At 34.4% G+C, this 24,603-nt stretch overlaps 3 protein-coding genes and 1 non-coding gene across 4 annotated transcripts; 3 read left to right on the top strand and 1 right to left on the bottom strand.

The window, feature by feature from the left end:
- Positions 1–3,618: 3,618 nt before the first annotated feature.
- Positions 3,619–13,181, top strand: LOC114317881 (putative pectin methyltransferase QUA2). Its single transcript, XM_028264671.2, has 9 exons — positions 3,619–4,731; positions 5,340–6,063; positions 6,155–6,287; positions 6,966–7,206; positions 8,465–8,690; positions 8,840–9,015; positions 9,502–9,805; positions 10,625–10,763; positions 12,649–13,181. Exons 1-9 carry the CDS (start codon positions 4,674–4,676, stop codon positions 12,805–12,807), a joined length of 2,160 nt encoding a protein of 719 aa, XP_028120472.2. The 5' UTR covers positions 3,619–4,673; the 3' UTR covers positions 12,808–13,181.
- A 1,351-nt stretch (positions 13,182–14,532) lies between these two features.
- LOC114317883 (Ubiquitin carboxyl-terminal hydrolase family protein) lies at positions 14,533–18,674 on the top strand. Its single transcript, XM_082921602.1, has 2 exons — positions 14,533–16,093; positions 16,858–18,674. Exon 1 carries the CDS (start codon positions 14,778–14,780, stop codon positions 15,939–15,941), a length of 1,164 nt encoding a protein of 387 aa, XP_082777728.1. The 5' UTR covers positions 14,533–14,777; the 3' UTR covers positions 15,942–16,093; positions 16,858–18,674.
- On the top strand, positions 14,561–14,655 carry TRNAY-GUA (transfer RNA tyrosine (anticodon GUA)). The gene is made up of 2 exons: positions 14,561–14,597; positions 14,620–14,655. It is a non-coding gene; the product is annotated as a tRNA-Tyr (tRNA).
- On the bottom strand, positions 17,799–21,337 carry LOC114317882 (Outer arm dynein light chain 1 protein). The gene is made up of 5 exons (XM_028264673.2): positions 21,060–21,337; positions 20,338–20,718; positions 18,930–20,238; positions 18,706–18,852; positions 17,799–18,610 (listed from the first exon to the last, which is right to left on the bottom strand). Exons 2-5 carry the CDS (start codon positions 20,389–20,391, stop codon positions 18,093–18,095), a joined length of 2,028 nt encoding a protein of 675 aa, XP_028120474.2. The 5' UTR covers positions 20,392–20,718; positions 21,060–21,337; the 3' UTR covers positions 17,799–18,092.
- Between the last annotated feature and the right edge of the window lie 3,266 nt (positions 21,338–24,603).

The raw sequence follows: 24,603 nt of genomic DNA, 5'->3' as shown, positions 1-24,603 counted from the left end.
GTGTGGTGTGAGGTCGAGTTTCACCTAATGTGTAATACACTTTTTTGATTCTTCTCCCATTCATTGAAAAAATAATAATAAATAATGCACAAAAGCTCAAATGGATTTGAATTTAGTGTGCACCCAACATAAAAAAAATTTACTCCTCGTTTAGAAAGAGTTAAAAATAGTTTGACTTTTTAACTATTTTAACTTTATTTTTTTAGTCTTGTTTGATTTTGTTTTTGACTTTTTTTACTTTTGTGAAAAAAAAAAGTATAATGATTATGATTTAGATGTGATATTTGCCTTATTGACTTATATAACCAATTTTGTATTTTGTCTTTTTTTAGTCAAAAAATTTTAAAATAGATATATAAAAAAAAATAAAGAGATAATATGACTTAAAAAAATTAAAAAATTAAAAAACTTACTTTTAACTAATTTATCAAAATAGACTATGGTCACAAATGCATCATAAGAATAAACATATAATTGTGATGCATTTGTGTGTGACAATATCACGTAACAGATCACTGGTACATCATTTTCTAATAAAAATAAATTTCTGAAACAAAACAATTGGGGCCCAATATATGAAGTTGTGATCATGTATTGATCTGCCACGTGTTGGAACACTTTGATGATCAGTAGGGTAGGTGATGAAGTACCGAAGCAGTCCCCAGCTGGGTAACCCTACCCATAAGATTCTATTTCTATCATCCCGTGAATTTCTTCACATTCCGGGCTTTCTTTTTTCTTCTTGTTTCTCTGCCTCCGCAGCGACAAAACGACAAGGGCAACTACATCCGATTCTCTGCAACCCACCACACCACACCATTCCTCGTCCCCACGGCCACGTCACTCACCGACGCAGTAAAACGCGCCTAAAATATGGACCCCACTTCGTCCACAGATTTTTGAAACAAATGTTTTAAAAAAAAAACCTTTAACAGTTTGTTTGGTAGTAGTAGCGATGGGATTTGACTTCAAAATTCAAATTGCATGTGACATTGCGAGTCTCCTCCTCTTCTTCTTATTATAAATTCCTTATCATTCTGTGAAAGCATTTGTATAATCAAATTTTATATTCTTCTAGTTAATTCCTTGGACCTCACCTCTTTCAAAATATATGTCTATGCATAACATATTAGAAATTAATAGACAAAAAAAAAAAAAAAACTCATTGGTATGAAACTTATAAAACTATTGTAATAAGTCTCATTTCATATATTAAATTGTGTGAGCATACAAAAAGAAAATTATGGTTTAATGATGGTCTTCTTTGGTATAATTCATATAACAAAATTGTTTATAATTTTTTTTTAAAATTTAAAAAACTTGTATCAGAATTATTAAAATTTAGGGCAAATTACATATACACCCCTCCAGGTTTGGTTAAATTACAGATACCCCCCTGAGGTTTCGGAAATTACATCCCGCCCCCTGAGGTTTGTATTTTCATAACAATTTACCCCCTGAGGTTTATATTTCATAACAAATTACCCCCTAATTTCTTATGCAAATATAGCATTCAGGGGGGAATTCGTAATTTCTCAAACCTCAGGGGGGTATCTGTAATTTTGTCAAACCTGGAGGGGTGTATATGTAATTTGCCCTAAAATTTAAAACAAAACTTATAATTTTAAATTTCTAATTGCCCAAACAGACTTAACTTTAATCTGATTTTGTTGGGACATTACTTGATTTCAAGATTGAAACGATTATTTGATGATTTTAAAATATTATTTGACACCATTTATTAACAATTGTTACACAATGTAAATTTACACCAAGGCCACTGTGTAATTTTTTTCCAAGGAAGAGAATTACGAGTAATTTTTTCGAATGAAGAGAATTACGAGTATTTGTACTTGGCTCCTTATTTGGTGGGTCATTATGTTAACTTCTGGACTTAATTTTAATGATCTGAACCGTTTATATTTTAAGATTTACCGATTATATTATATTTGTAAAAAATAAAATTAATTAGATATGGAAAATCACGTGTTACTAAAAATTCTTTATTAAAAAATTTAATTAATAGTTTTATTTTTTCATAAAACAGTTTTTAGTTTGATAATCCGATTACATAATTTTCAATATCCGATCAATTTAATTTTTTATAAATATAATAAACTTGATAAATTTTGAAATATAAATAATTTAAATTATCAAAATTAAGTTTAAAAATAAACACAATAACCCACCAAATAAGGAGCCAAGCCAAGTAGAGCTCCTGGACTCAAGAATTACCACCAAGCCGTCATCGTCACAGTAACGTAACGATTAGACGAAAATAGGAGATTTACAAATCTGTCATGCTGGGCCCACTTTACTTAATAAAAAGGGCAAATTACATATACACCCCTCGAGGTTTGGCTAAATTACAGATATCCCCCTGAGGTTTGAGAAATTACGAATTCTCCCCTGAATGCTATATTTGCATAAGAAATTAGGGGGTAATTTGTTATGAAATATAAACCTCAGGGGGCAAATTGTTATGAAAATACAAACCTCAGGGGGCGGGATGTAATTTCCGAAACCTCAGGGGTATCTGTAATTTAACCATACTTCGAGGGGGTATATGTAATTTGCCCTAATAAAAAAGTTTTATATTTATTTAAGGGTAAATTACAAACACCCCTTCGAGGTTTGGTGAAAATATAAATTCTCTCATGAGGTTTGAGAAATTACATCCAGCTCTTTAAGGTTTATATTTTCATAACAAATTGCTCCATGAGGTTTTTATTTTCATACAGATTCTCTCTTAATTTGTTATGCAAATTTGACCTTCAGAAAACAATTTGTAATTTTTCAAATTTCAGGAAGAAATCTGTATTTTCACCAAATCGGGAAAGGTTTGTAATTTACCCTTTATTTAATGATGGAAATCATGCTATTTGCTTCAATCCAGTGTCGTCGTGTAGCGTATCAGATCAGAACCCAAGTGAAAATTTTAGTTACTTAAATAAATTACAAATTTAATCATCCACTGAAAATTTTAATTACTTAAAAATATTATTGTGCATAAAAAATTCAAAACAATATATTAGAATTAAAATTATAAAACATTTTAAATTATTTAAGTTAGTCTCACGCTTACTCGTTAAAAAACTATTCAACTCACCAGTTAAATAAATTAAAACTAAATATATTTTAAAGTAATGTTTTAAAATTATTTTTGAACATCTAATGCTTTATTCACACTGGAAATTTTTTCATATATATATATATACAAAATCTACTATCACCTCAATAAATTTATATATATTATAAAATAAAATAAATAATGTTAGGAGAATTTAATTAAAATTCATTTATACTCTACATAATAAGTAAATTAATTAAAATATATTTAAAAAATTATTAAAATTTTAAGTTAAATTTGAATAGATTATTAGTTATCTTGATTCAACTCCCTTTACAATCTTAAATTAAATTCTAACTATATTTGTGATTATATTCATCATAAGTGTAAAAATAATAAAAATTTTAAAAAAAATTTGCATAATTCTTACCGAAATCATTTTTTAACACACGAAAGTGGATTGAAATGATAATGGCCAGTAATTAGAGTTGAAAATCTGTCTTAGATTACTATTATAATACTATTCCTGATCCCAAAATCTCACTCATTTGATCCTCCACTCACTCCAGAGAAACACTAAACTAAAAAATTACATACATACAGAGTGAGAGAGAGAGAGAGAGCAGTGAAAAGCAGAGATAAGATCTATAGAGAGATGAGAGAGAGTAGAGAGAGAATGTCGAAGTGGGTATGAGATTTTGGATTTTACTAGGCTTTGTCTTCTGGGTGACTTTTATCTGATAGTGGGAACCCATTTCTCTCTCTCTCTCTCTCTCTCTCTCTCTATACGTATATGTCTGTATGTATATATGTATATGCATGTAATGTAATGTAATGCTAGGTGTCCGGCAATTCCGGCGGAAGATGGAGTATTTGACAAATTGATTTAACGAATTTACCAATTTGGGTGTCTAAAACTCTCATTCTCTTCTCACAGATCTACATGTTAGGTCCAAGTAAATGTAATTCTCACACTTCTAGATAGAGAGAAAAAGAGATCCCTTTAGTCATGTATTGAAATATTCTAAGAGAGAGAGAGAGAGAGAGAGAGAGAGAGAGTGTGAGAGTGAGAGTTGTTTTTGTATTTGCGAGTTTTACTGCTATTATGTCGGGGTTTGAGGTAGGTCTATTTCGCAGAAACTTGGAATGAATGAATAGTTTAATTGGGTTTGCTTGTACACGAAAAAAATAAAATAAAAAATATTAATTGAGAATTACAGTTGGGATCGAGCTCTACTGATCAGCACAGCGTGTTAATGCAGACTTAAAAATTACATATATCGTATCACATTAATTGTGTACATATATAGACACAGAGAAAGAGAGAGAATATATAAATGTATGCATGTACGTATGTGTAGATGAGGGGATAGTCTTTCACGAGCGAGCTTTGTCGCGATTGGATCGATATTGGACGAACCCATCACTGTCTCACTCTCGTTCTCTCTCCTCGCTCTGAAATTTGGAAGCCGTGTAGCTAAATCCAGAGAGATAGAGAGTGGGAAAGAGAAAGAGATGGTGCGAATGAAGAAGAGCAGTCGGAGCTGAGAGAAGACGAAAACTGAGGTAGTCATAACCCGACTCGTGAAATCCGCATCATTGTATGCTGAAATTTGGGGGAGTTTGGTTTCAGTCTCTCTCTCTCTCTCTCTGCATTTCAGGTAGTCTTTTCTTGTGCAACTACTTTCTCTGTTGTTGTTTATTGATTTGGATTTGTTTTTCAAAAGTCGCCCTTTGTCGGTTGATTGGAATGGGTTTTTTTTAGCTTATCGTTTTTGGGTTTCTCTAGATTTTCAGTTTTGAGGTAATTTAGCCTCACTGAATTTCAATGGAAAATGAACTTGGTGGCCATTTGAACTCAATCTTGGAAATGGAAATGTTATTTTTTTGCTGTTCTGCGAATCTGAATTGTGTAATCTCTCTTTCCTTTTTTTGATTTTATACTTGACATGAACTTGACGGTTTAGTCTTCTGATATATATATATATATATATAATAAGATAATATGCCAATCAAAATATGCTATATACGTCTAGGTTTTCTGGATCTAGTACAGCAAATGTGGAACTGATCTTATCCCAGGACACCAATTTTATTTCTGCCTTGTTTTGGCTTGTTTCACTAAAGAACTTTTCTGGGTTTCTCTGTTTATTGATGTTTTCTTCAACCTTGTATTTTCTTATGTTTTTAGCTCATCGTACTGAAGAATTTTTCGGGTTTCTCTGCATTTTTTTTTTTTTTTTACAATTGGTTTGTGTGGGTTTTGAAGGTTGCAAAATGTCGAGGCCACTACAACGAGGTGTATCTGGTGGGGGGCGATTCTCGGGGAACAATCATGATTTCTGGGATGACTCTCAGAAGAAAGACAAAACTGATAAAGAAAATCTCGATAAAATTGGTTCTTCCGATCACACATTAATATCTTTCAAATTTCCTATTCGGTTATCTGTTCCGGATAATTCACCTTCTATACACAGTCCTAGTGAGAATGGTTTCGCATCTGATCCCTACAGCCCCGGGACATTGAGAAGTCGCCACAAGTTAACTTTGCTCTTTATTAAGTTAAGTTTAGTTGCAATCGTAGTTCTTGCTCTTATTGGATCCTTTTTGTGGACAATGTCGATCACAATCTCATCAAGAGTTCACATATTTCGTGGGGATAAGAGTATACAAGCACAAATTGCATCAGACCTTTGGGATATTGGAGAGCTGTCTGTTGGTTCTACAAGGTTGAAAGAATTGGAATTCTGTCCCCTGGAGTCTGAAAATTATGTTCCTTGCTTCAATGCTACAGAGAATCTTGCTTTGGGTTTTTCTAAGGGAGAAGAGTACGACCGCCATTGTACGCATGGATCGAGGCAAAATTGCTTGGTTCTTCCCCCCGTCAATTATAAGATTCCTCTTAGATGGCCTACTGGAAAAGATGTTATATGGGTTGCAAATGTGAAAATTACTGCACAGGAAGTGCTTTCCTCTGGAAGCTTGACCAAGAGGTAAGCGGGGAGTGCTATTTTCCTTTATTCCAAAATTATGTAGCTTTAGGTCCTGAACTTATTTTTGCTTTTTAATTCATTTGGGACGTAGGATGATGATGTTGGAGGAAGAGCAGATCTCATTCCGTTCAGCTTCTCTTATGTTCGATGGTGTTGAAGACTACTCGCATCAAATTGCTGAAATGATTGGGCTAAGAAATGAATCTAACTTTTTACGAGCTGGAGTAAGTAGATATAAATTGCTTATTGTACTCAGCATCTTTAAAATGTCCTGTTTCATTGCTTTCCTTGTGCTTTTCCTTTGTCTTGGCTAGTTATAGAATAAAAAAAATTGCATGTTGTGATCACTGGGTGTTACTGAAGTGTCTGTGTTGGTGTTTATTGCTATGATTAGTGTTGGTTACTTTATATATATTTTATCATGAAAATTGGAAAATGCAATGACAATAAAATCTTCCTTGCTTTTATTTGCAAGTCTCATATCTAGACCTCATGATTATAGTTGCAAGTAATGGCTCGTGTAAAAATGGTTTGCATATCCAATGATATAAGTTCTTGTAATAAACTCTGATGTTGTGTTCAAATTGAATTTAGACCAGTCTTCAAAAGATTCAATATGGATATTTCTTTTATTGTGAAAGAGTTGTATGTCTGATCAACATGTTGGAACTGCTCATGTCAAGATTTTTTTTTTAATTAATGGAAGAAATTCATTGACATAAAAAATGATGGACAACTGCTAGTTAGGCGAGAACAACTCATCATCAACTGTTGTGGAAACGTCAGGGTTTATTTATTGTATATCTGCCGAATGGAAGAAAAAACTTAATTAGCTTGGTATTTTTACTAAATAAATAAATAAATAAAATCTATCTCACTTATACTGCACTTCTACGTTTCAGGTTAGAATCATCTTGGATATAGGATGTGGTTATGGTAGCTTTGGAGCACATCTCTTTTCAAAACAATTGTTAACCATGTGTATTGCAAACTATGAGGCTTCAGGCAGCCAAGTTCAGCTAACGCTTGAAAGAGGTCTTCCTGCAATGCTTGGTTCTTTTACTTCGAAGCAATTGCCATATCCATCTCTTTCCTTTGATATGGTGCATTGTGCACGATGTGGCATTGACTGGGATAAAAAAGGTATTGGTTGAAAGCTATACTTCTCTAGGCCCATCTTCATACATGTAAATAGGGTGCATGCATCTTTTCAATTATTTTTTTAGTAGAAGATAATGACACTAAGTTGTTACTAGACAGGGAAAAACTAAGAGAGACTTGTTTTCATTTGCTGGTTATCTTTGGAAAAGATGATATGTTCGTTTGTGGAAAAGTGAGAATGAAATAAATAATACATATTTGTGATGGCATATTTGTGATGAAATAATACACAAGGTTCCTACATTTTATTTTTTTGTGGCTGGATTCTCATCCTCCGTGGCTCATGGATTATTATAAGCAGTATTATTGTATATTGACTATAGAAAAGTAGTTTTATCTGGTCGGAAGGCCAGTATCCTTCAAGTTCTTAATCTGCTTACCAATAACTTTTTTTGACAAACTATGTGCTACATTTTTATATCCTTTGGTTCTCATGCTCTCTTCCAAAATGTGGAACTAAAACATTATTAAAGATCTCCTCCTAGGTGCTTATCTAACAACTAACCACAGAATTTTGCCAATCCTTAAAAATAAAAAATAAAAGGTTTGTTAGATAGCCAACCAAATGTAATCCAAGACTTTGTTGAGTTGGCTATGCTATTTGTGGTAGCTACTGAGAGTAGTTACCAGGCAGAATTTTTGCTCTTTTTTTTTTCTCCTTTTTCTTGAATCAATTAGGTATTTGAACTAAACTGGTTTTGTTGCCACTTGTTTAAAAAACCAATTTAAAAAAGGGAATTGTTTCAGCTGCTGTTTCTTTACTTATTGCAAAGAATACCTGGATTGCAGATTTGTTTTTATCATTGATAATATATTGCATATGTGGGTGGCAGAAGCATTGCAGTCCATCGATTTTAAACCCAAGTTGCAGTAGATTCACAAGGTTAATTGACTGAGGAAGCGATAAATAATGCACTGCTTTGTCATCAGTGTGCTGTAGCAAGATCTGCATGTTTTGTTCACCAAATTGTGATCAAGGAGTCTGATGCAATGAAAGTCTAGACATGTTTTTAAAGCTTAAACCATCCTAATTATTGCCTTTTGAACCCCACAAAGCAAGTGTTCCTTAGTAAGATGTCTTTGTGCAAACCATGCTTCATCTCTTGTTAAGCTTTTGCCGTGGAAGAACATATTGCTGTGATGTAGTCATGCTTAGATTTAGTTGGTTTCATATTATTTGGGTTGACATTTCTTGTTGAATCGGGAATTTTGATTGTATTCTTTTTGTCATGTGGTGCAGAGGGTATTCTTTTGATTGAAGCTGATCGTGTATTGAGGCCTGGTGGATACTTCGTGTGGACTTCACCAGTTACCAATGTTCAGGGCTCCCGTCGCAACAAAGAGAATCAGAAAAGATGGAATTTTGTGCGCAGTTTTGCAGAAATGCTCTGCTGGGATATGTTGCCACAGCAAGATGAAACTGTTGTGTGGAAAAAGACGAGTAAAAAGAGTTGTTATGATTCTAGGTGAGGGGTTAAATCTTTATTTATTTCATGTTTTATTTTTAATGCAGGTATCCTTGTTGAGAATATATGTAAAATATTCATGCATGTTGTTTTGGCCATGGGGCCAATAAATGATCCTAATTTGTGGTGTGAACTGTTTCAATTTTTAGGAAATCTGGATCTGGTCCCTCCATCTGCAGTAAGGGCCATGATGTTGAATCCCCATATTATCGACCTCTCCAATCCTGCATAGGAGGAACGCACAGCCGTCGATGGGCTCCGATTGAAGAAAGGCCGACCTGGCCTTCTAGGGCTAAATTGAACTCAAGTGAACTTGCAATCTATGGTAATTTCTATTTTCATTAAGATGGTTTTGTTAGATCACCAATTATCCCAAAGGGGCAAGTTGTTAGAAAATAGGCCAGTAATGTGTACCTTCCCTAATGTGTAACCCCATCTTGCATGTGGAATAACAAATAAAGAATTTAACAGAAAGAGAAGCAAACAAGCAAACAGAGAAAAAGAAACCAAATGGGGACCAAATACTAAATGCCAACGGAGAGACTTAAACCCGTGACCTCTCTCAATCTGAGCTCTGATCCCATGTTAGATCACCAATTATTCCAAAAGCTTAAGTTGTTAGTAAATGAACCCAACAATGTATATTAAGCTAGCTATCAAGTAGTTTTGTCTTTCATAACCTTATTTAAACAGTATATAGATGGAAAAGCAATTTGGCTACATTGGCACTAAGCACAAAAACCTTCACTCATAATTTCTGCTGCCTTGGGAATATCCTGATAATTGTGTCACTGATTGCCTTATTTACCAGGTTTGCCTCCATATGACTTCACTGAGGATATCCTAAACTGGAACTCAGCAGTTCGTAACTATTGGTCTCTTCTCTCACCACTAATTTTTTCTGATCATCCAAAGAGACCTGGTGATGAGGATCCTTCTCCACCTTATAATATGCTCAGAAATGTGTTGGACATGAATGCCCGTTTTGGTGGCTTCAATTCTGCTTTATTGGAATCTGGGAAATCCGTTTGGGTCATGAATGTGGTCCCTACAATTGGGCCCAACTCCCTTCCCTTAATCCTTGATAGGGGTCTTGTTGGAGTATTACATGACTGGTAAGTTGAACCTTCTACCTCAAAGAATTCATTGCTTTCAATGTCCTATGAAAACTGATACTTCATTGACATTCTTACTTACTTTATAAGAGAAAGGACAACTTCTTTTTTATTTTTATATTTGTAGTGTTCCTAACTTGATGTGAAATAGTAGCAGATAGCTATTTTAGATTAATTGCTAGACTCTGTGGCTGTTGATAAGTGTGTATTGAGATTGATTTGTTAGCTTTTTAGTGAAGGGATAAGTTTTGTTGGTCATCTTGACAAAACCTGTAAACTTACTATCATCATGAGGACCTTGACTTTTTCTTCTTGTTCTTGTTCTTGTTCTTGAACTAGGACAGCCCACGTTCATAGAAAATGAGTGTTTGTTGTTAATCTACTTTTGTGGTGGTTACATACCAATTCCATATTTCAAATTGACAATCAGTGAAACCTGAAAAGTGAAAGCAACCCCTTGTACTATTATGCCACATTAAGAGAGGAGAAAAAAATAATATACCCTAGAACATATGATTTGGTATCTGGTTGTGATTTTTATTATTTTGTTGAAATGAAATATTTAGCTGTAACTGAAATTGTTTGTTACAATGATAACCCTTTTTTTTATTGGAAATTATAATGGTATACACACTGGTCTCATACATTGTTGGAAGGATACTGGATTTGATACCTGAGCATTATAAATCTCAGGTTTAAGCTAAAAGTTATTCTACATTGTTCCAACTGATGTCCCTATATGATTTTTTTTTTTTTTTTCCCTATGATTCTGTGATTTATGCATCATTTGAACTTTTTCTTTTTTTAATTTTATTTTAGGTGTGAACCATTTCCAACTTACCCTAGAACATATGATTTGGTCCATGCTGAAGGACTTTTATCACTTGAAACTGATCAGCAGCGAAGGTGTACCATGCTAGATCTCTTCTCTGAGATAGATCGTTTACTTCGTCCAGAGGTACCATAATCGTTTTGTTACTGTTTCTATGTTACATATTTGATAGACAAGCACATTGTTCTCCTTATTTTTATCAATTGGTTGAAGTTTAAAATGATTGTGGGTTGGTGTACTAAAATAAAAATAGATTAAGAATAGTAGGAAGCATCCAACCCACTGTCTCATCTTCACAGGCATGTTTGGAAGTTAAATCTGTAGATTCTAAATTTTATTGCTTAGAACAATTGGAAGGGGAAGGAGTGCTTTAATTTATCCTCTTTTTAAACCAATTCACTGTCAGCATGCTTCCTGGTCATGTTTGGCTTCAGCTTGTGGTATAATTTCTAGGATTCAAGGGTTGGACTCTTGTGAGCTAAAGCACCGATTCATGGAGCAGAAGTGGGAGTGGGAGTGTGAGTGGGAGTGCAAGAGCGTCTTCTGTGAAATACCACCAGAGCGGGAGTGCCTACGGAGTGTGTGTACATTTAAAAAATAATAGTAAATAAATAAATAAATTAGTTTATATGTTGCTTAACATTAAAAAAGGCAAGAGAGACAACAATCCCATATCGCTGAAAATAATAGCTTTAGGCACCTGTTATAATACAAAACGGCCTCACCCCTTTTGCAACAATCCCACATTGGTTAAAAACAGAAGTGTGCAGCCTGTCAGTTCTACTAAATGCCCCAGTTTGTTTCTTTTTTACATTGGCCAGTAACGAGTATACAATGGTTGTGTTTATGCCATGTGGCCACTTGTTTGCTTGTGGCTTATTCCATGTGCAATATACTTTTGGAATCCTACATATATATTTGTGTGTGTGGCAGTAAATTTTTTATGCAATATACTTTTAGAATTGGATATGTATATATATTTGTGGCAGTAAGTTATTGACTAATATAAGATTTGCATAGAATTCTTGGATTTGACCCGACTTATTGTAAAATCTGGGAATTTGCACACTAGAGTGCAGATCGCCTACCAAGTTGAATGAACTAGGTGACTTAGCTTGTGAATGTTTAAAATGAGCTGGTCTTTTGACCGTAGAAGTTGGGTATCGCATATGTATGACTAACTGCATTTTCCATTCATTATTCCTTTTCGACGGGTAAAATAGATCTGTTTTTGGAAAACATCTATTTTTGGAAAAACCCTTATGTATGTATGACATTGCAATGTTCACATCATTAAAGAAATTAAAAAATAATTATGAAAATTATTAAAATAGGAGTGTAGCATAACTATAATACAAAAGAAAATGGCATTTGTAAGGCTGTTTTATTAAAACTTGATAAGAGTACTTGTATAGATTCCGGCGTGTAGCAATTGCTGGTTAACTTCATATCAGTGTTGGATTCATAAGATTGGCAAAGAATGGTACACTCTTTAACATAGTTGGAGAAGATATAAACAAAGACATTTTCAAAATAATTATTTCAATTGGTTGTATGTTTGAATGCTTGCTTTTCTAATATTCTTTCAATTCCTCTACGAGGTTCTTCGGGATGCTTCATAGAGATTAAATCAGTTATTTTATTTAGGGCATTTAAAATGAATCCATTGTGTTTGGGTGGCATTAAATATCCTAGATGACTACCAAATATATTCATAATTTGTATTATGCTAAACAATATTCCTTGAACCATGGGTATTTTGAAGTATGGTTAATCATTAAATTTAGCATTTAATGATTAACCATATTTCAAAATAACGTTGTACACACGTGACATAATGTTGCTCGCTCTATTTTACAATAACGTTGTGTTATTTTTTCCATTCTATGTGTGCAATTGCATGAGTCATGCTCATACAAACATCAGTTGTACACACGTGACATAATGTTTATTCTGCTTTCCTCCTTCAAGCCCTTCTGTAAAATTTGCTAATCTAGGTGGTGTTGTGCAGGGGTGGGTGATACTCCGTGACTCTGCCTCTCTCATTGAAATAGCAAGAACTCTCGCTGCGAGGCTGAAATGGGAGGCACGAGTCGTAGAAATCGAGAGTAACAGTGATGAGAGACTCCTCATCGCCCAGAAACCTCTCGTCAAGAGACAAGCAACCTGATTGTGAACTTTGTAAGGGAGCCTCGAATAGGTAGATGATCATTAAATTCATATATTGTTTTGTGGATCTAAATTAAGCAAATCATAAAGTTCCGCCACTGGATGGTGGGCATGAAAAGTTTTGGACAGAGAGAGAGAAAGATACGAGTCCGTGCCTTCGTGGATCCAACCACACAACTCCTATGGAGCCGTAAGGCATACATAGGGCCATGTAATTACACAGTTGAATGAAGCAAGGGTGAGATTTAAGTATAGGGTTACATTTGATTTACCTTGCAATGTCTTGTTATTAATGTACAACCACACAATGAGTTAGATTTGCTGAAGATGATTACAGAATAAAGATATATATATATATATATATATTTCAATTGCTATACTTCATATATATATATATAGAATTACTTGGCTATGTAATTACATGGAGAAATTTTCTGTACTTCATTCTGTGCCCTCTTTTGCTAATTTTTTTGCCAAAACATTTGCCTATATTGGCGGAAAGCACCATCTTTGAGTTGTCATCGCCGGATTTTGGTGGTCACCAGACCAAGGCCTCAAAATCTTAATAGCATGCTTGAATTAGGTTGTAATTTGGGTACTCAGACCAACTAAACCAATTCCAGATACTCTCATAAACCAACATTTCTCTTCCCTTAAATCTCATTCTCTTCTCCTCTTTATAAGATGTTGTAATATTGTCTCACCATTGTCACAGAAACAAAATATGATTTATGATTGATCTCAAATAGTTAGACTTCTATTCAAAAGTTGTATTGATCTCACTCAAAATTATGAATTTTACTATTTTATATGAATCACAAATTCGTGTTTTGTTCAACTCGTGTGTGAACAATTATCAGTAGAATTTGAAAAAATAATTTTCATCGAACAATTATCTCCTTGTTTTGGTTAGACCTTTTATAGAAAAGAAAAGAAAGGAAAAAAAAAAGAAGAAGTTGCTAATAAGAAGGAATTAGGTTAAACACATGTTTTGAAAGCTTCAAATGTTTTTCAAAAATACTAATTCTTAAAATTACTTTAAAAAAATTTGTATTACATTCATGTTTAGAGATTTGGGGACTCTTGAAAAAGCGAGATGTTGGTGCTTAGGTTTTTTAGTACATATTACAATTTTTTGTGAAAAAAAATAAAAGGAGCAACATAACATGCTATAAAAATAAGTAATTGTACCACAAATGTCGTAATATTTAGAGTCGCTATTTTCATTCTATTTTATTCTAAATACACTATTTTCTTTGTCTTTATTATATAGTTACATTAATATTCTTAAATTTTTTAGTTTTTCAGGGAGTGTTTTTTGTATAAAAGATACTATATTAATATAACTATATATAATAAGGAATATAACTATGTATAATAAGGATAAAAAAAGGGATATATTTGGAGTAAAGTGGGCTGGAAATAATAACTCTCAAAATTTACCCGAGTACATATAAGCTTCATTTGGAATGTGGGTTGATTTTTTGACTTTTGTGAGAAAAAAAATAAAATCATTATAATTTAGATGTGACATTTTATTTTATTATTTTTTTAATCTACTATATTTTTTTGTAACTAAGGCCTCGTTTGGGAACAGGCTAATTTAGTAATTTTTTGGCTATTTGGCTAAAAAGGTAGGTAAAAAAAACTTGTATGTTTGGGATGACTTTTTGACTAATTACGAAAAGGTGTGCAAAAAGTAGAGAGAAAAGAGAATCTTTCAATAACTTTTACTTGCAAACCATGGTAACAAACCGACCTTAGCTCAGTTGGTAGAGCGGAGGACTGTAGTGGGTATAAATTCCAAATAGCTATCCTTAGGTCGCTGGTTCGAATCCGGCAGGTCGGAGTCTCTTCCTTTTTTCTCCAATCCCTCTTGCCCTCTTTTTTTTCATTTTTTTTTTTTAGTTTTCCCAGTTGGTTGATCAGACTCCACCACCCAGTTCATTTCCCCACAAATCCAAAATCGCCATGGCTCGCCGACTCCTCGCCACCACCCACCTCCTAAACCCTAAACCCTACTTCTTCCAATTCTCCACCTCCTTCCTCATCACCAAAACCCCCAAAAATCTCCGAAAGAAGCGCAAGAACAAGGACAACAGCCCCAGAAGCAAGCTCATTACCCACCAATCCAGCCGCCTCTCCCACTTGGAGTCCATCGTCGACCGCGACTCCACCTTCCGATTCCTCACCAAAACCAAAGACTACCTCTCCAAGCAACCCCACCACGTCCTCCGCCTCGACGACGCCGGCAAGCTCCACCGCGAGCTAGGGTTTCCCCGCGGCCGCAAGGTCCTCCGCTCCATCCTCCGCCACCCCCTCCTCTTCCAAACCTACCGCCACCACGACTCCAAGATGTGGTTCGGGTTCACTGACTTCATGGAGTCCCTGATCGAACAAGAGACAGATATTATGGATTCGATGGAGGAACGTAGAGTCACCACTGTTCGAAAACTGCTAATGATGTCCGCCAAGAAGCGAATTGCTTTGAGCAAATTGTATCATTGCAGGTTGTTGTTTGGGATTCCTGAAGATTTCAGAGATAGGGTTTTGAATTACCCTAATTACTTCAGAGTTGTGGTTGAAGATGATGGAAAGAGAATGCTTCAGCTTGTCAATTGGGATCCTTTGTTGGCAGTGAGTGACTTGGAGAGGGAATTCATGGTGGATGAGGATCGAGTGAAGAAAGCTTTCAAATTTCCGGTGAAGCACGGGAAGGAATTGGATTTGGACCAGGACGATTCGAGGAAGTTGAATTTGCTGAACACCCTTCCGTTGGTTTCGCCTTATTCGGATGGGTCCAAGTTGGATCTCTGGACATTGGAGGCAGAGAAGTACAGGATTGGGTTGTTGCACGAGTTCTTGAGCTTGACTTTGGAGAAGAGGGCTTCTATACACCACATTGTGGAGTTCAAGGAAGAGTTCAGTCTTACCAAGCATACTTATCAAATGCTTTTGAAGCAGCCGAGGACTTTTTACTTGGCTGGTACAGAGATGAATTGGGTTGTGTTTTTGAAGGATGCTTATAGTGAAGATGGTGTCTTGATCAATAAGGATCCACAGGTGGTTTTCAATGAGAAGTTGTATAGATTTGCACAGATGCAAGAGATGGAACCGGGTTCTGATTGCAACTGATCAATTTCTAATGGGTGCACCGCAATGTCTTGTTGCTTTTGCCAATTGAGCAAAGGTTTTCAATGGGTGTGCAATCTCGTATGTGTTCTTGCAAATCGAGCAAAGCTCTATGGGCAAAACTGTGATTAAAAGTTTTATTGTGCACTCACGAGGTATCTTAGGTTGATCCTTAACATTGTTTTTAGCATTAATCCATAGCATTCTTACTTATTTTATATGTCATCACTATGTTATGCCTGTGACTAATTCATTTGTAATTTATGGTTCTCAATTAGCCATTTTGGTATTATCATGGTTTCCTAGTTAAGAGGAAATGTAAACTCAGATATCATCCCATCCCTCTAGCTGGTAGCAACTATTACAATGTAATATAGATTTTGAGATGAATCTATAGTGATAAGACATTTTAATGACGGCTTTTTCATTTTTTTCTTCTTCTTTTGTGTGTGTGACGTCTTTGCGTAATGTCTCTATCTTCTTGATGACAATTAGGATAAACTTGACAATGAGATGTCCTTGAATTGAAAACCAAAATTTGAAACATTTGACCGAAAACCCATTGGTTGCAACGTGTTGCTTGTCAACTGAGTTCAATTGGTGGTTATAATTACCAGATAGTGAAATGCTTTAGCAAGGACCTCTATGGCAGGTGGCAAATTGGTGCTTTGTGTCTTTTTTTGGGGGAAGAATGCGTCATATAAAATATGTTTATTTTCTTGTGTTATCAATATCTAGAACATCAATAAATTTGATATGAGATGTATTCGAAGTTCATTTGATAGAACATGTAAACCCAACTGTTTTTCTGCTTCTTTCTTTGCAAGAGAGTCTCTGTTAACATTTATATGATAAGAGCTGACGAATAAGATAGAAGCATAATAGAAGCTTACTACTCAAATCAAGACTGATCATGCAGGTCGAAAGTCTATGTTGATCTCATCTTGTTCATGGTGGATACTAGTACATTCTCAAGACAAGCAGCAAGTCTAAATCTTACTGATTAGAATATTGCAAGAAATGGTTTCAATCCTGAATTGTATGTCTAGAAGTTTTTCTCTATATTTATTGGGCTGCAAATTAAGCTGGAGAAGGGAAAGATGCTGTTTCACAATAATCAGCAGCACTAATCACACAGAGGTAAAGAATATGGTTAACTTCTGATCTACACATAATGCAAATACTACTAAAAATGTTTTTGCAACACTTTAGGATACACACCCCTTGATGCCTCAATAGCCATCCCACTTTAGTTCAGTGGACTTCAACCCCTGACCTCATTTCTGATACACTTTAAGAAGCTCACCTGACACCACTAAGCATCAACACTTGGTTGTCTTAGGGTTTTGTTTTATTCACATCATCTTTTCTGGGAGTGAACAATTGATAAAGATGTATAGCATATCACAGTAAGTATTTGTCTCCTGGTTTACTGGACACTCTTTTCCCTACCACGTGATATAAGCCACGACAGATTAGGAAGCTAAAACTTAAAAGAGATGAGGAAAACATTGTCCTGGTGTGGTTCAGATTTTGCAAATTTCCTCCAAGATAAGTATTTGCAGCTGCAGGCAGTCTCTCCAGATCAGAACAAGACCCTTGCAGCACATATCCTTTTCAATCATTCTATCTTCAATAATTATACAGACACATAATCAATAATAGAACCAACCACACAAGTGAAACAACATAAGTGGAATAACCTCAGTGTTCTTTCATTTATTCATCCATCTCTGGAAGATGGAATTTTTGTGTTTGTGAATCAAAACATATAACATTGTAAAGAAACATTTCATTGGTGAAAAAGAATTAAAGAGAAATGAGAGAGCAATTCATTGTGAGTTGATACTCGGTACTGTATAAACAAAATCATAATATTTCACCATTGCAGGTTCTTATGGCTTAGAGTACAATAATTCACTTCAAAATTCAATTCCTCATGCTGTTTTTTCCTGTGAGAACATGAGCCAAGCTAATCTATGCTCATGCTCACAGAGATCTGATGTTTTAAAGCAAACCTAGATAAAATGAAACTTTATCAATGTGTCTAGCTTGTGCACAAAGTTCCAATGAGAAAATGAAAGCATAGAAAACTCCCACGTCAAAAAAGTGAACTTGATTTCAAGGTAAAATTCCCCAAGAAATGGGAAACATTTACCGGGAAGATGAAGCTTGTTCAGATGACTTCATCTTTAGGGCTGATGGCTGGTGATGAGTTCGGCTTTTTGATCTCTGCTGCCTTCTCTGCTCAACACCGGCGCTACTCCTGTGCCCACTGGATCCACCTTGGCTCACCCTTTTTACTGATTTTCTGCGGGAGTTCCAACTGCTGTTGCCAAGTGCAGCTTTGGCAATGCTTTCTGTGGCCACCTCCCGTGCCTTCTGTGGATTAATTGGCTGTTTGTTCAGGTATGCTAGCTTCGGGAGAAGACCGCAAACTGACTTGCGCAGTTGTTCGTCGTTGATATTGCTCTGGATTGGATTCCCCAACAGATTCAGTGCTAGCAGGGAGTTGTAGTTGGCTACAAGCTGGCCAAGTGCCTTTGTTGTGGTTAACTTGTTGAAGCTCAAGTCTAGGACAGTCAGCTTCAAGAATCTATGCAGCCCCTCAACTTCACTGATCTTGTTTCCGGCAAGGTAAAGCTCCTTAATAAGTGTACAGTTTGACAAACCTGATATCATTTGTAGTTAGATTGCTGTATTAGTTATACAATGATCTCTTAAAAGTGTTGTCAATCAGTTCTACAATGATATTTTCTTTTCTTACCATGCCCAATTCGAGAGAGGCGGTTGTAACTGAGATCTAGGACACGCAACCGAGTTAATTCTCTGAAGCCTTCGATTGTGCTGATTTTGTTTTTGGACATGTTGAGAGTGTGGAGACCTTTTGGCAGAGACCCAGTAGTGATATGAACTGCAAACCAAAATAAAAACAGTTGGTTATACCTAAAATGCCACTCGCGCTTTACTGTTTCTAACTCGATTACTAACCTATTGAGTTGCCTGATAGGTTGACAGATCGAAGACTGGAGAACTGTGCAAGGGTCGGGATAACTTTTAATCCGATCCCTGCGATGTGAGCCACTGTCGAGGAAGAATTTAGAGACTGGATAACAGTGTCGGCGTATAAAATCTCCTCCGAAATATTCACATTTGGATGCCGATGAGATGTGCTTGTTGGTGATTTTCCAGTTTCTGGAGATTGTGGGAAAACAATTTCATTGTCATTGTTGTCGTCATCATCATAAACCGGGAGTGGAGGTTGTTGGATTGCGAGTTCTTTTACCCACTCATCCACCCTCGTTAATGGTGATTCTGTAGAGAAAGCAACCCACTGGTTCTGTGGCAAGAAACCAGATACTCCGCCATGAAAGCCATCCCAACTCTGGTTATCATTGTTGTTACCACCCTTCATTGATTTTCTGGTTAACAATTCAGGCGATTTCATCTTTTCTGACTCCAAAGCTCTGTTTGGTTCCAGATCATCCGAGCAGTACCCACCTTGCTGGTTGAAAATAGATTTGATTGGAATCGTCTGCGGTTTTGTAGACCACGGCTTGTGCAGATTCCTGTGGCTCCAGAGAAACAACTTCCACCAGAGTCTTCTACTTCGAGAGGGCAGTACTTGGCTCGAAGAATGCTTCTTCAACATCACTTTATCGGCACTATAATGGGTCATCACTGACCTTGGGCTTCCTGGATTTTCAGGAAGCATATCCTCCTGAAATCTATCAGCTAATCTCTGCAACTCTTCGAAAGACTGACTCTTCGAAGGGTGCAAATGATCACGTATCTTCGTCAGCACGTCCCTCGTTTCCAGGTTAGAACACGAACGCTTGAGGTTTGGTGATGCCCAGAACTCTGTTTTCCCAATCCCCGGATCACTAACATGCCCGCTTTGGATCAAATCAACACCCTCTTCAGCATCTTTACTAGTTTTGTTCTCAAATTCAGCATCAATTGTTTTACCCAATTTGTAAAATTCTGTCGTTTTGTTTATTGACTGATCATTTTCATCGTTTGAGTCCACAACATGGGATTGGAAATCGAAATCCGAGTTATCCCTCTTCATCGACAAGTTCTCTTCTTGCTCGTCTTCCCCTTCGTAAGACACTTCTGTAGGCTCTCCTTTGACAGGGCTCTCATGGCTTATTACCTTGACGTTGCACTTAGAATTTCCTGAAATACCAAACGGTACTGGGACACGAAAAGAAGCAGCTTTCGATTCATCGGATTTTGAAGAGTTTGCATGGCCTTCAAATCTCACTTGCAAGGTCTTGATCTTCTTCTGGTAATCATCCTACAACCAGACAAGGAATTGAGGTAAACAGAGTTTATACCAAACAATCACGATTAATTAGTTTTTTATTACACATTTGATTGAGCGGTTCATATTCACCTTTTCTTTCTTGTTCTTCCCGATCAGCGCAGGGAAGCAATTGAATTTTGACATTTTTTATGATATGGGTTCAACTCAAAATTGGAATATATTGACCCGGAAAAGAGATTCTTGAGAAGCAGAGTTTCACAATTGGTCAAAAGTTAATAGTTAGCCATAATCAATGGGAAGACGCCAAACGAATAACAGAACCCAATTGAACAAAGATGAAGACAAAGACAAGGAGAGAAGATGATCGGAAATGGAAGAATCAACGGGTGGTGGTGTTGTTCTTGCATCGGCCGCCCTAACCCATCTCAAGAAACAAGGAGATTTGATTGGAGGGTCGGCCAGATTGAGTTTCCCAGCAGCTTCTCGCCACAAGCGCCGCCACAAATCGCCCTGCATAGACACACACAGGTATACATATTTATTTACATTCGATTAAAAGAAAAGTACAAATTCACGAACCCATGTTGCCGATATTCTTTCAATCTGTTTTGAAAAACATATTTTTTGTATTTTTCTATATATATATATATATGCATGCAACAAGATTTTAAATACAGTAGTATTAGGAAACACCTTTTGGGAGAAATTTCAGGTACAAGTTATGTAAAGTCCATGAAGAGAACATATTTGGTTGGGGGGGGGGGGGGCTCAATGAAAATGAAAGAGAAAATAGGAGTCTGCAGAAACCAATAATTTAAAAAATGGAATTCTGGGTGGTGGTGCTGATTTACCTATTGAAGCGAAAGTGTGCCAGATTTGAGAGGTACCAAATGATATATAATCTCTGGAATTTGTGCTTTTTTCCTGCTATAAACTCGTTCAGATCACAAAGAAGAATCCCGAAATCTGTGTATTTATATATGGATGAGAGAGAGAGAGAGAGGAGGAAAAGGGCTGGAAGAGACTAGAAATAATAAATGTAATTATGTGGGGAGGGACATACACGCATATGACACGGTCTAAGCCTACCTCATATATCTATTTATTCATTTACTAGTTTATATATAAAAGCTTGAGTGTTAACATCATCTCATGTCTTACTTTCTTTTCTTGATTATCTTTTAGAGATTCTAAATGAATTATTAGATATTTTACATAATATTTGTATAGATGTAGAGTTCACATCACATGGGATTTATATGGATCCCACTATTTGATACAATATTTTGTAATTTATTTTAGCTCTCTAAGCATTTTTGTACCTTTTTTTCCCCGGACTCTAAGATATGAGTATCATATGTATTTATGAATGTGAATCCCATTTTTTTGTGTTTAGAAGTGAGAAAATGATATAAAAAATGAGATTATATATAACATTATTATTTAAAAATAGATTTTACTAATAAATTTTATAAGTCGTTTAATTTATTTATAACATAAATAATTTAAGATATTGTTGTACATAAATAATTTCAAGACCCGTTTGGAAGTATGGGGTGTTTTGGAAAGATTGTAAAAAGTGATTTTTTGCCTTTTAACAAAGTTTTTGGATTTTTTAGACAAGTGATTTAAGAAGTTAATAGAAAGTTACTTTTGATTTTTTTTATTAATATTTGTTTATGATGTCAAATCACAATAAAATGGCCAAACTATCCCTATTCAATTTAAAATATTTACAACTTCACATATGTAGCATATTTTAACCCATGAGGGATAGAATTGTAATTTTATCAGTGGCTGAAAACTAACTTTCCAAATGTCTTTAAATACAAAAAGGTCAATTTTTAATTTTTTGACTTTTCTTACGAATTAAAAAAAGTAACTAAAAACCAAGTGGCCAAAAAAGGCCTATGTATATTTCAAATCAAAAGATTTGGCGTTCATCATTCAAGAATAATAATTTAAATAAATATGAAAATTTTCTTATAAATTTTAAGATTGAGTTAAATTGATTTATCTAATAGATTTAAAATAATTATATAAAACAAGATATTTTAAAGCTTGCTAGGATTTCTCTTTCACCCCGTGTATCTTCTATCTCAACTTATTTTCTTATATTGTTCTCTATCCTGTTAATCTCAATTTTTTTTTTTTTTTTGGTTTGAAACCCACATCTATCCAAACAAACGCTTATTGTGTAAATTATGAATGCTTTCTTTATTTTTTGAAAACTTAAAATGTTCTTTTTTTTTTCTTGTGTTTTACTATACTTACATTTTATCTTTAACATTTAGATATGAGTATATAATCTTTTTTTGTCTAAGGTCTTGTTTGCCAATAGACTAAAATAGTGAAAAAGTCATTATAAGTTATCACATCAGTCTTTCTATTTCTTTTTTGCACATCTTTCGTGAAAAGTTGAAAAGATTAGTAAAATAATCAATTCTCAAAGAAATCCTAAATATGTGCTTGACAATGAAAAATGTTATAAATTTTAAAAAATTATTAAAATTTTTATTAAATATCTCACATAGATGTGACGTATATCATATGAACTTACATGATGTGGGGTCTCACATAAATTTTAATAAATTTTTTAAAATCTCTATCATTACGCATTTCACAATTATTATTAATCTTGACAAAATGTCTAATAGTGAACTTTCAAAAGGTTTAAATGTGTGAAAATTATGTACATATATTTAAATGACGAGTGACAAATTGTACAGATATGGTAAATTATAGAGAGTATACTGAAATTTGCCAATTATATAGATTGTGTTTTATTCTATTTTATTTTATCAAAAATATCAAGTTGTTGTTGGTAGACTATTACAGTGGGTCGAGCACCACATGGGTCTCAGTTTAATCCTCGTGGCCGGCCATGTGGCTGTCCCAACAGATGGTCCCCACCGCCTGATCTTTATTTGTCGTGTGTGGTCGGTACGTACTGAGGGATCCAGCGGTGTACGACACAGGAGGACGTACACTTGAAGACAACGCCCATGAAACATAACGCCCATGAAACATATGCTATTAGATGGTCCTGGGAAAGAAGAGATATAATTTATAATTTCATGTTAAGATTGGTTTGCGAAGTGGGTTGTTTTTTTAATTTTTTAATTATTTTAGTTTGGATTAAAAAGTTTTGTTTTGGAAGAGTTTTTAATTTTTTTGACTTTTTGTGATAGAAAGAATGTAATAATTATGAGTTTGATGTGATATTTTATCTTATTAGATTAAAAAGTCTATTTTATTTTATTTTTTTTGTGACTATTTTAACTAAAAATTCCAAACCAACACTTTCCAAACGAACTCTAAGTGATTAAGTATTCGTTTGGCATGTCAGAATTTTTAGTTTTTTTAGTTATTTTAGTCACAAAAAGACAAAATAAATTTTTTAATTTAATAAGACAAAATATCACATATAAATTATAATCATTCTATTTTTTTTCTTACAAAAATTAAAAAAATTAAAAAACTTATCATAAACTAGATTTTTTAACTTTAAATTAAAATAACTAAAAAGTCAAAAAATCAATCTACATCACAAACGAATTCTAGAAAAACAACAAAGATCATATTATGGGGGTGTTTGGGAAGAAAAAAAATAGCTAAATTTAGGCTAAAAATCACAAAAAGACAAAATAGGCTAAAATAGCTAATAAGACAAAATATCACATCAAACCCATAATCATTTCACTTTTTCTCTCACAAACATCACATCCAACCACAAAAAAATCCAATCATCTTCCCAAACACAAAAATTTTAGCCTACTTAAAATAGTCAAAAATTAAAATAGCCTACTAAAATAGTCACTTCCCAAACGAGGCCTATATTATGATTGATAAAAAATATTTTCGCGTGATCCATCAAATGCACCAAATAATTTTTCTCTCCACGTAAGCTTTTCTCGAAAACAGAAGTTGGGATGTAGCAACTTTGGCGGCAAAAATGCTACTGCTATTTATATTTTTTTTATTATATTTTAATATAATGTTCACATATGAAAAAATTAGTGAAAACGTGGACAGGGTGTTATTTAAGTGGTAAAAAGTTGTTATTTATCATATCCATTGTCCTAGGCTTAAGTCTTGTTCATTTTGCTATTTAATTTTTTTCTTTTAATAAAAAATTCATTTAGCGAGAGGGGAGAAGAAGTTTCAAAATATTAAATGAATTTTGACGTTATATAATATAGATAAATAGATAAATTAAACTTTAGTATAAAAAGTGTGGATCCAGTTTTTTTTTATTTTAAATAATTTGTCCTCCTTCTGTCGTATTAATAATTTTATGATTATTAAATTTTCAGTAATAAATTTCATATTCATGTGAAATATTTAATATATATTTTGATAATTTTTTTGAGATTTCTAATATTTTCCTTAAAT

This window comes from Camellia sinensis, chromosome 3 (genome assembly GCF_055761805.1).
Source record: "Camellia sinensis isolate YWXY chromosome 3, ASM5576180v1, whole genome shotgun sequence".
Taxonomy (NCBI): domain Eukaryota; kingdom Viridiplantae; phylum Streptophyta; class Magnoliopsida; order Ericales; family Theaceae; genus Camellia; species Camellia sinensis.
This window is presented reverse-complemented; position numbering and strand designations above follow the sequence as displayed.

Excerpts from the sequence above, each read along its gene's own strand:
- LOC114317881 (XM_028264671.2), top strand. The coding sequence starts at position 4,674 with ATGCTGAAATTTGGGGGAGTTTGGTTTCAGTCTCTCTCTCTCTCTCTC. Across the intron at positions 6,288-6,965 it reads CTAACTTTTTACGAGCTGGA|GTTAGAATCATCTTGGATAT; the intron begins GTAAGTAGATAT and ends TCTACGTTTCAG. Across the intron at positions 9,806-10,624 it reads GTTGGAGTATTACATGACTG|GTGTGAACCATTTCCAACTT; the intron begins GTAAGTTGAACC and ends ATTTTATTTTAG.
- LOC114317883 (XM_082921602.1), top strand. The coding sequence starts at position 14,778 with ATGGCTCGCCGACTCCTCGCCACCACCCACCTCCTAAACCCTAAACCC.
- LOC114317882 (XM_028264673.2), bottom strand. The coding sequence starts at position 20,391 with ATGTCAAAATTCAATTGCTTCCCTGCGCTGATCGGGAAGAACAAGAAA. Across the intron at positions 20,239-20,337 it reads GGAAGAACAAGAAAGAAAAG|GATGATTACCAGAAGAAGAT; the intron begins GTGAATATGAAC and ends GTCTGGTTGTAG. Across the intron at positions 18,611-18,705 it reads CCTCTCTCGAATTGGGCATG|GTTTGTCAAACTGTACACTT; the intron begins GTAAGAAAAGAA and ends AAATGATATCAG.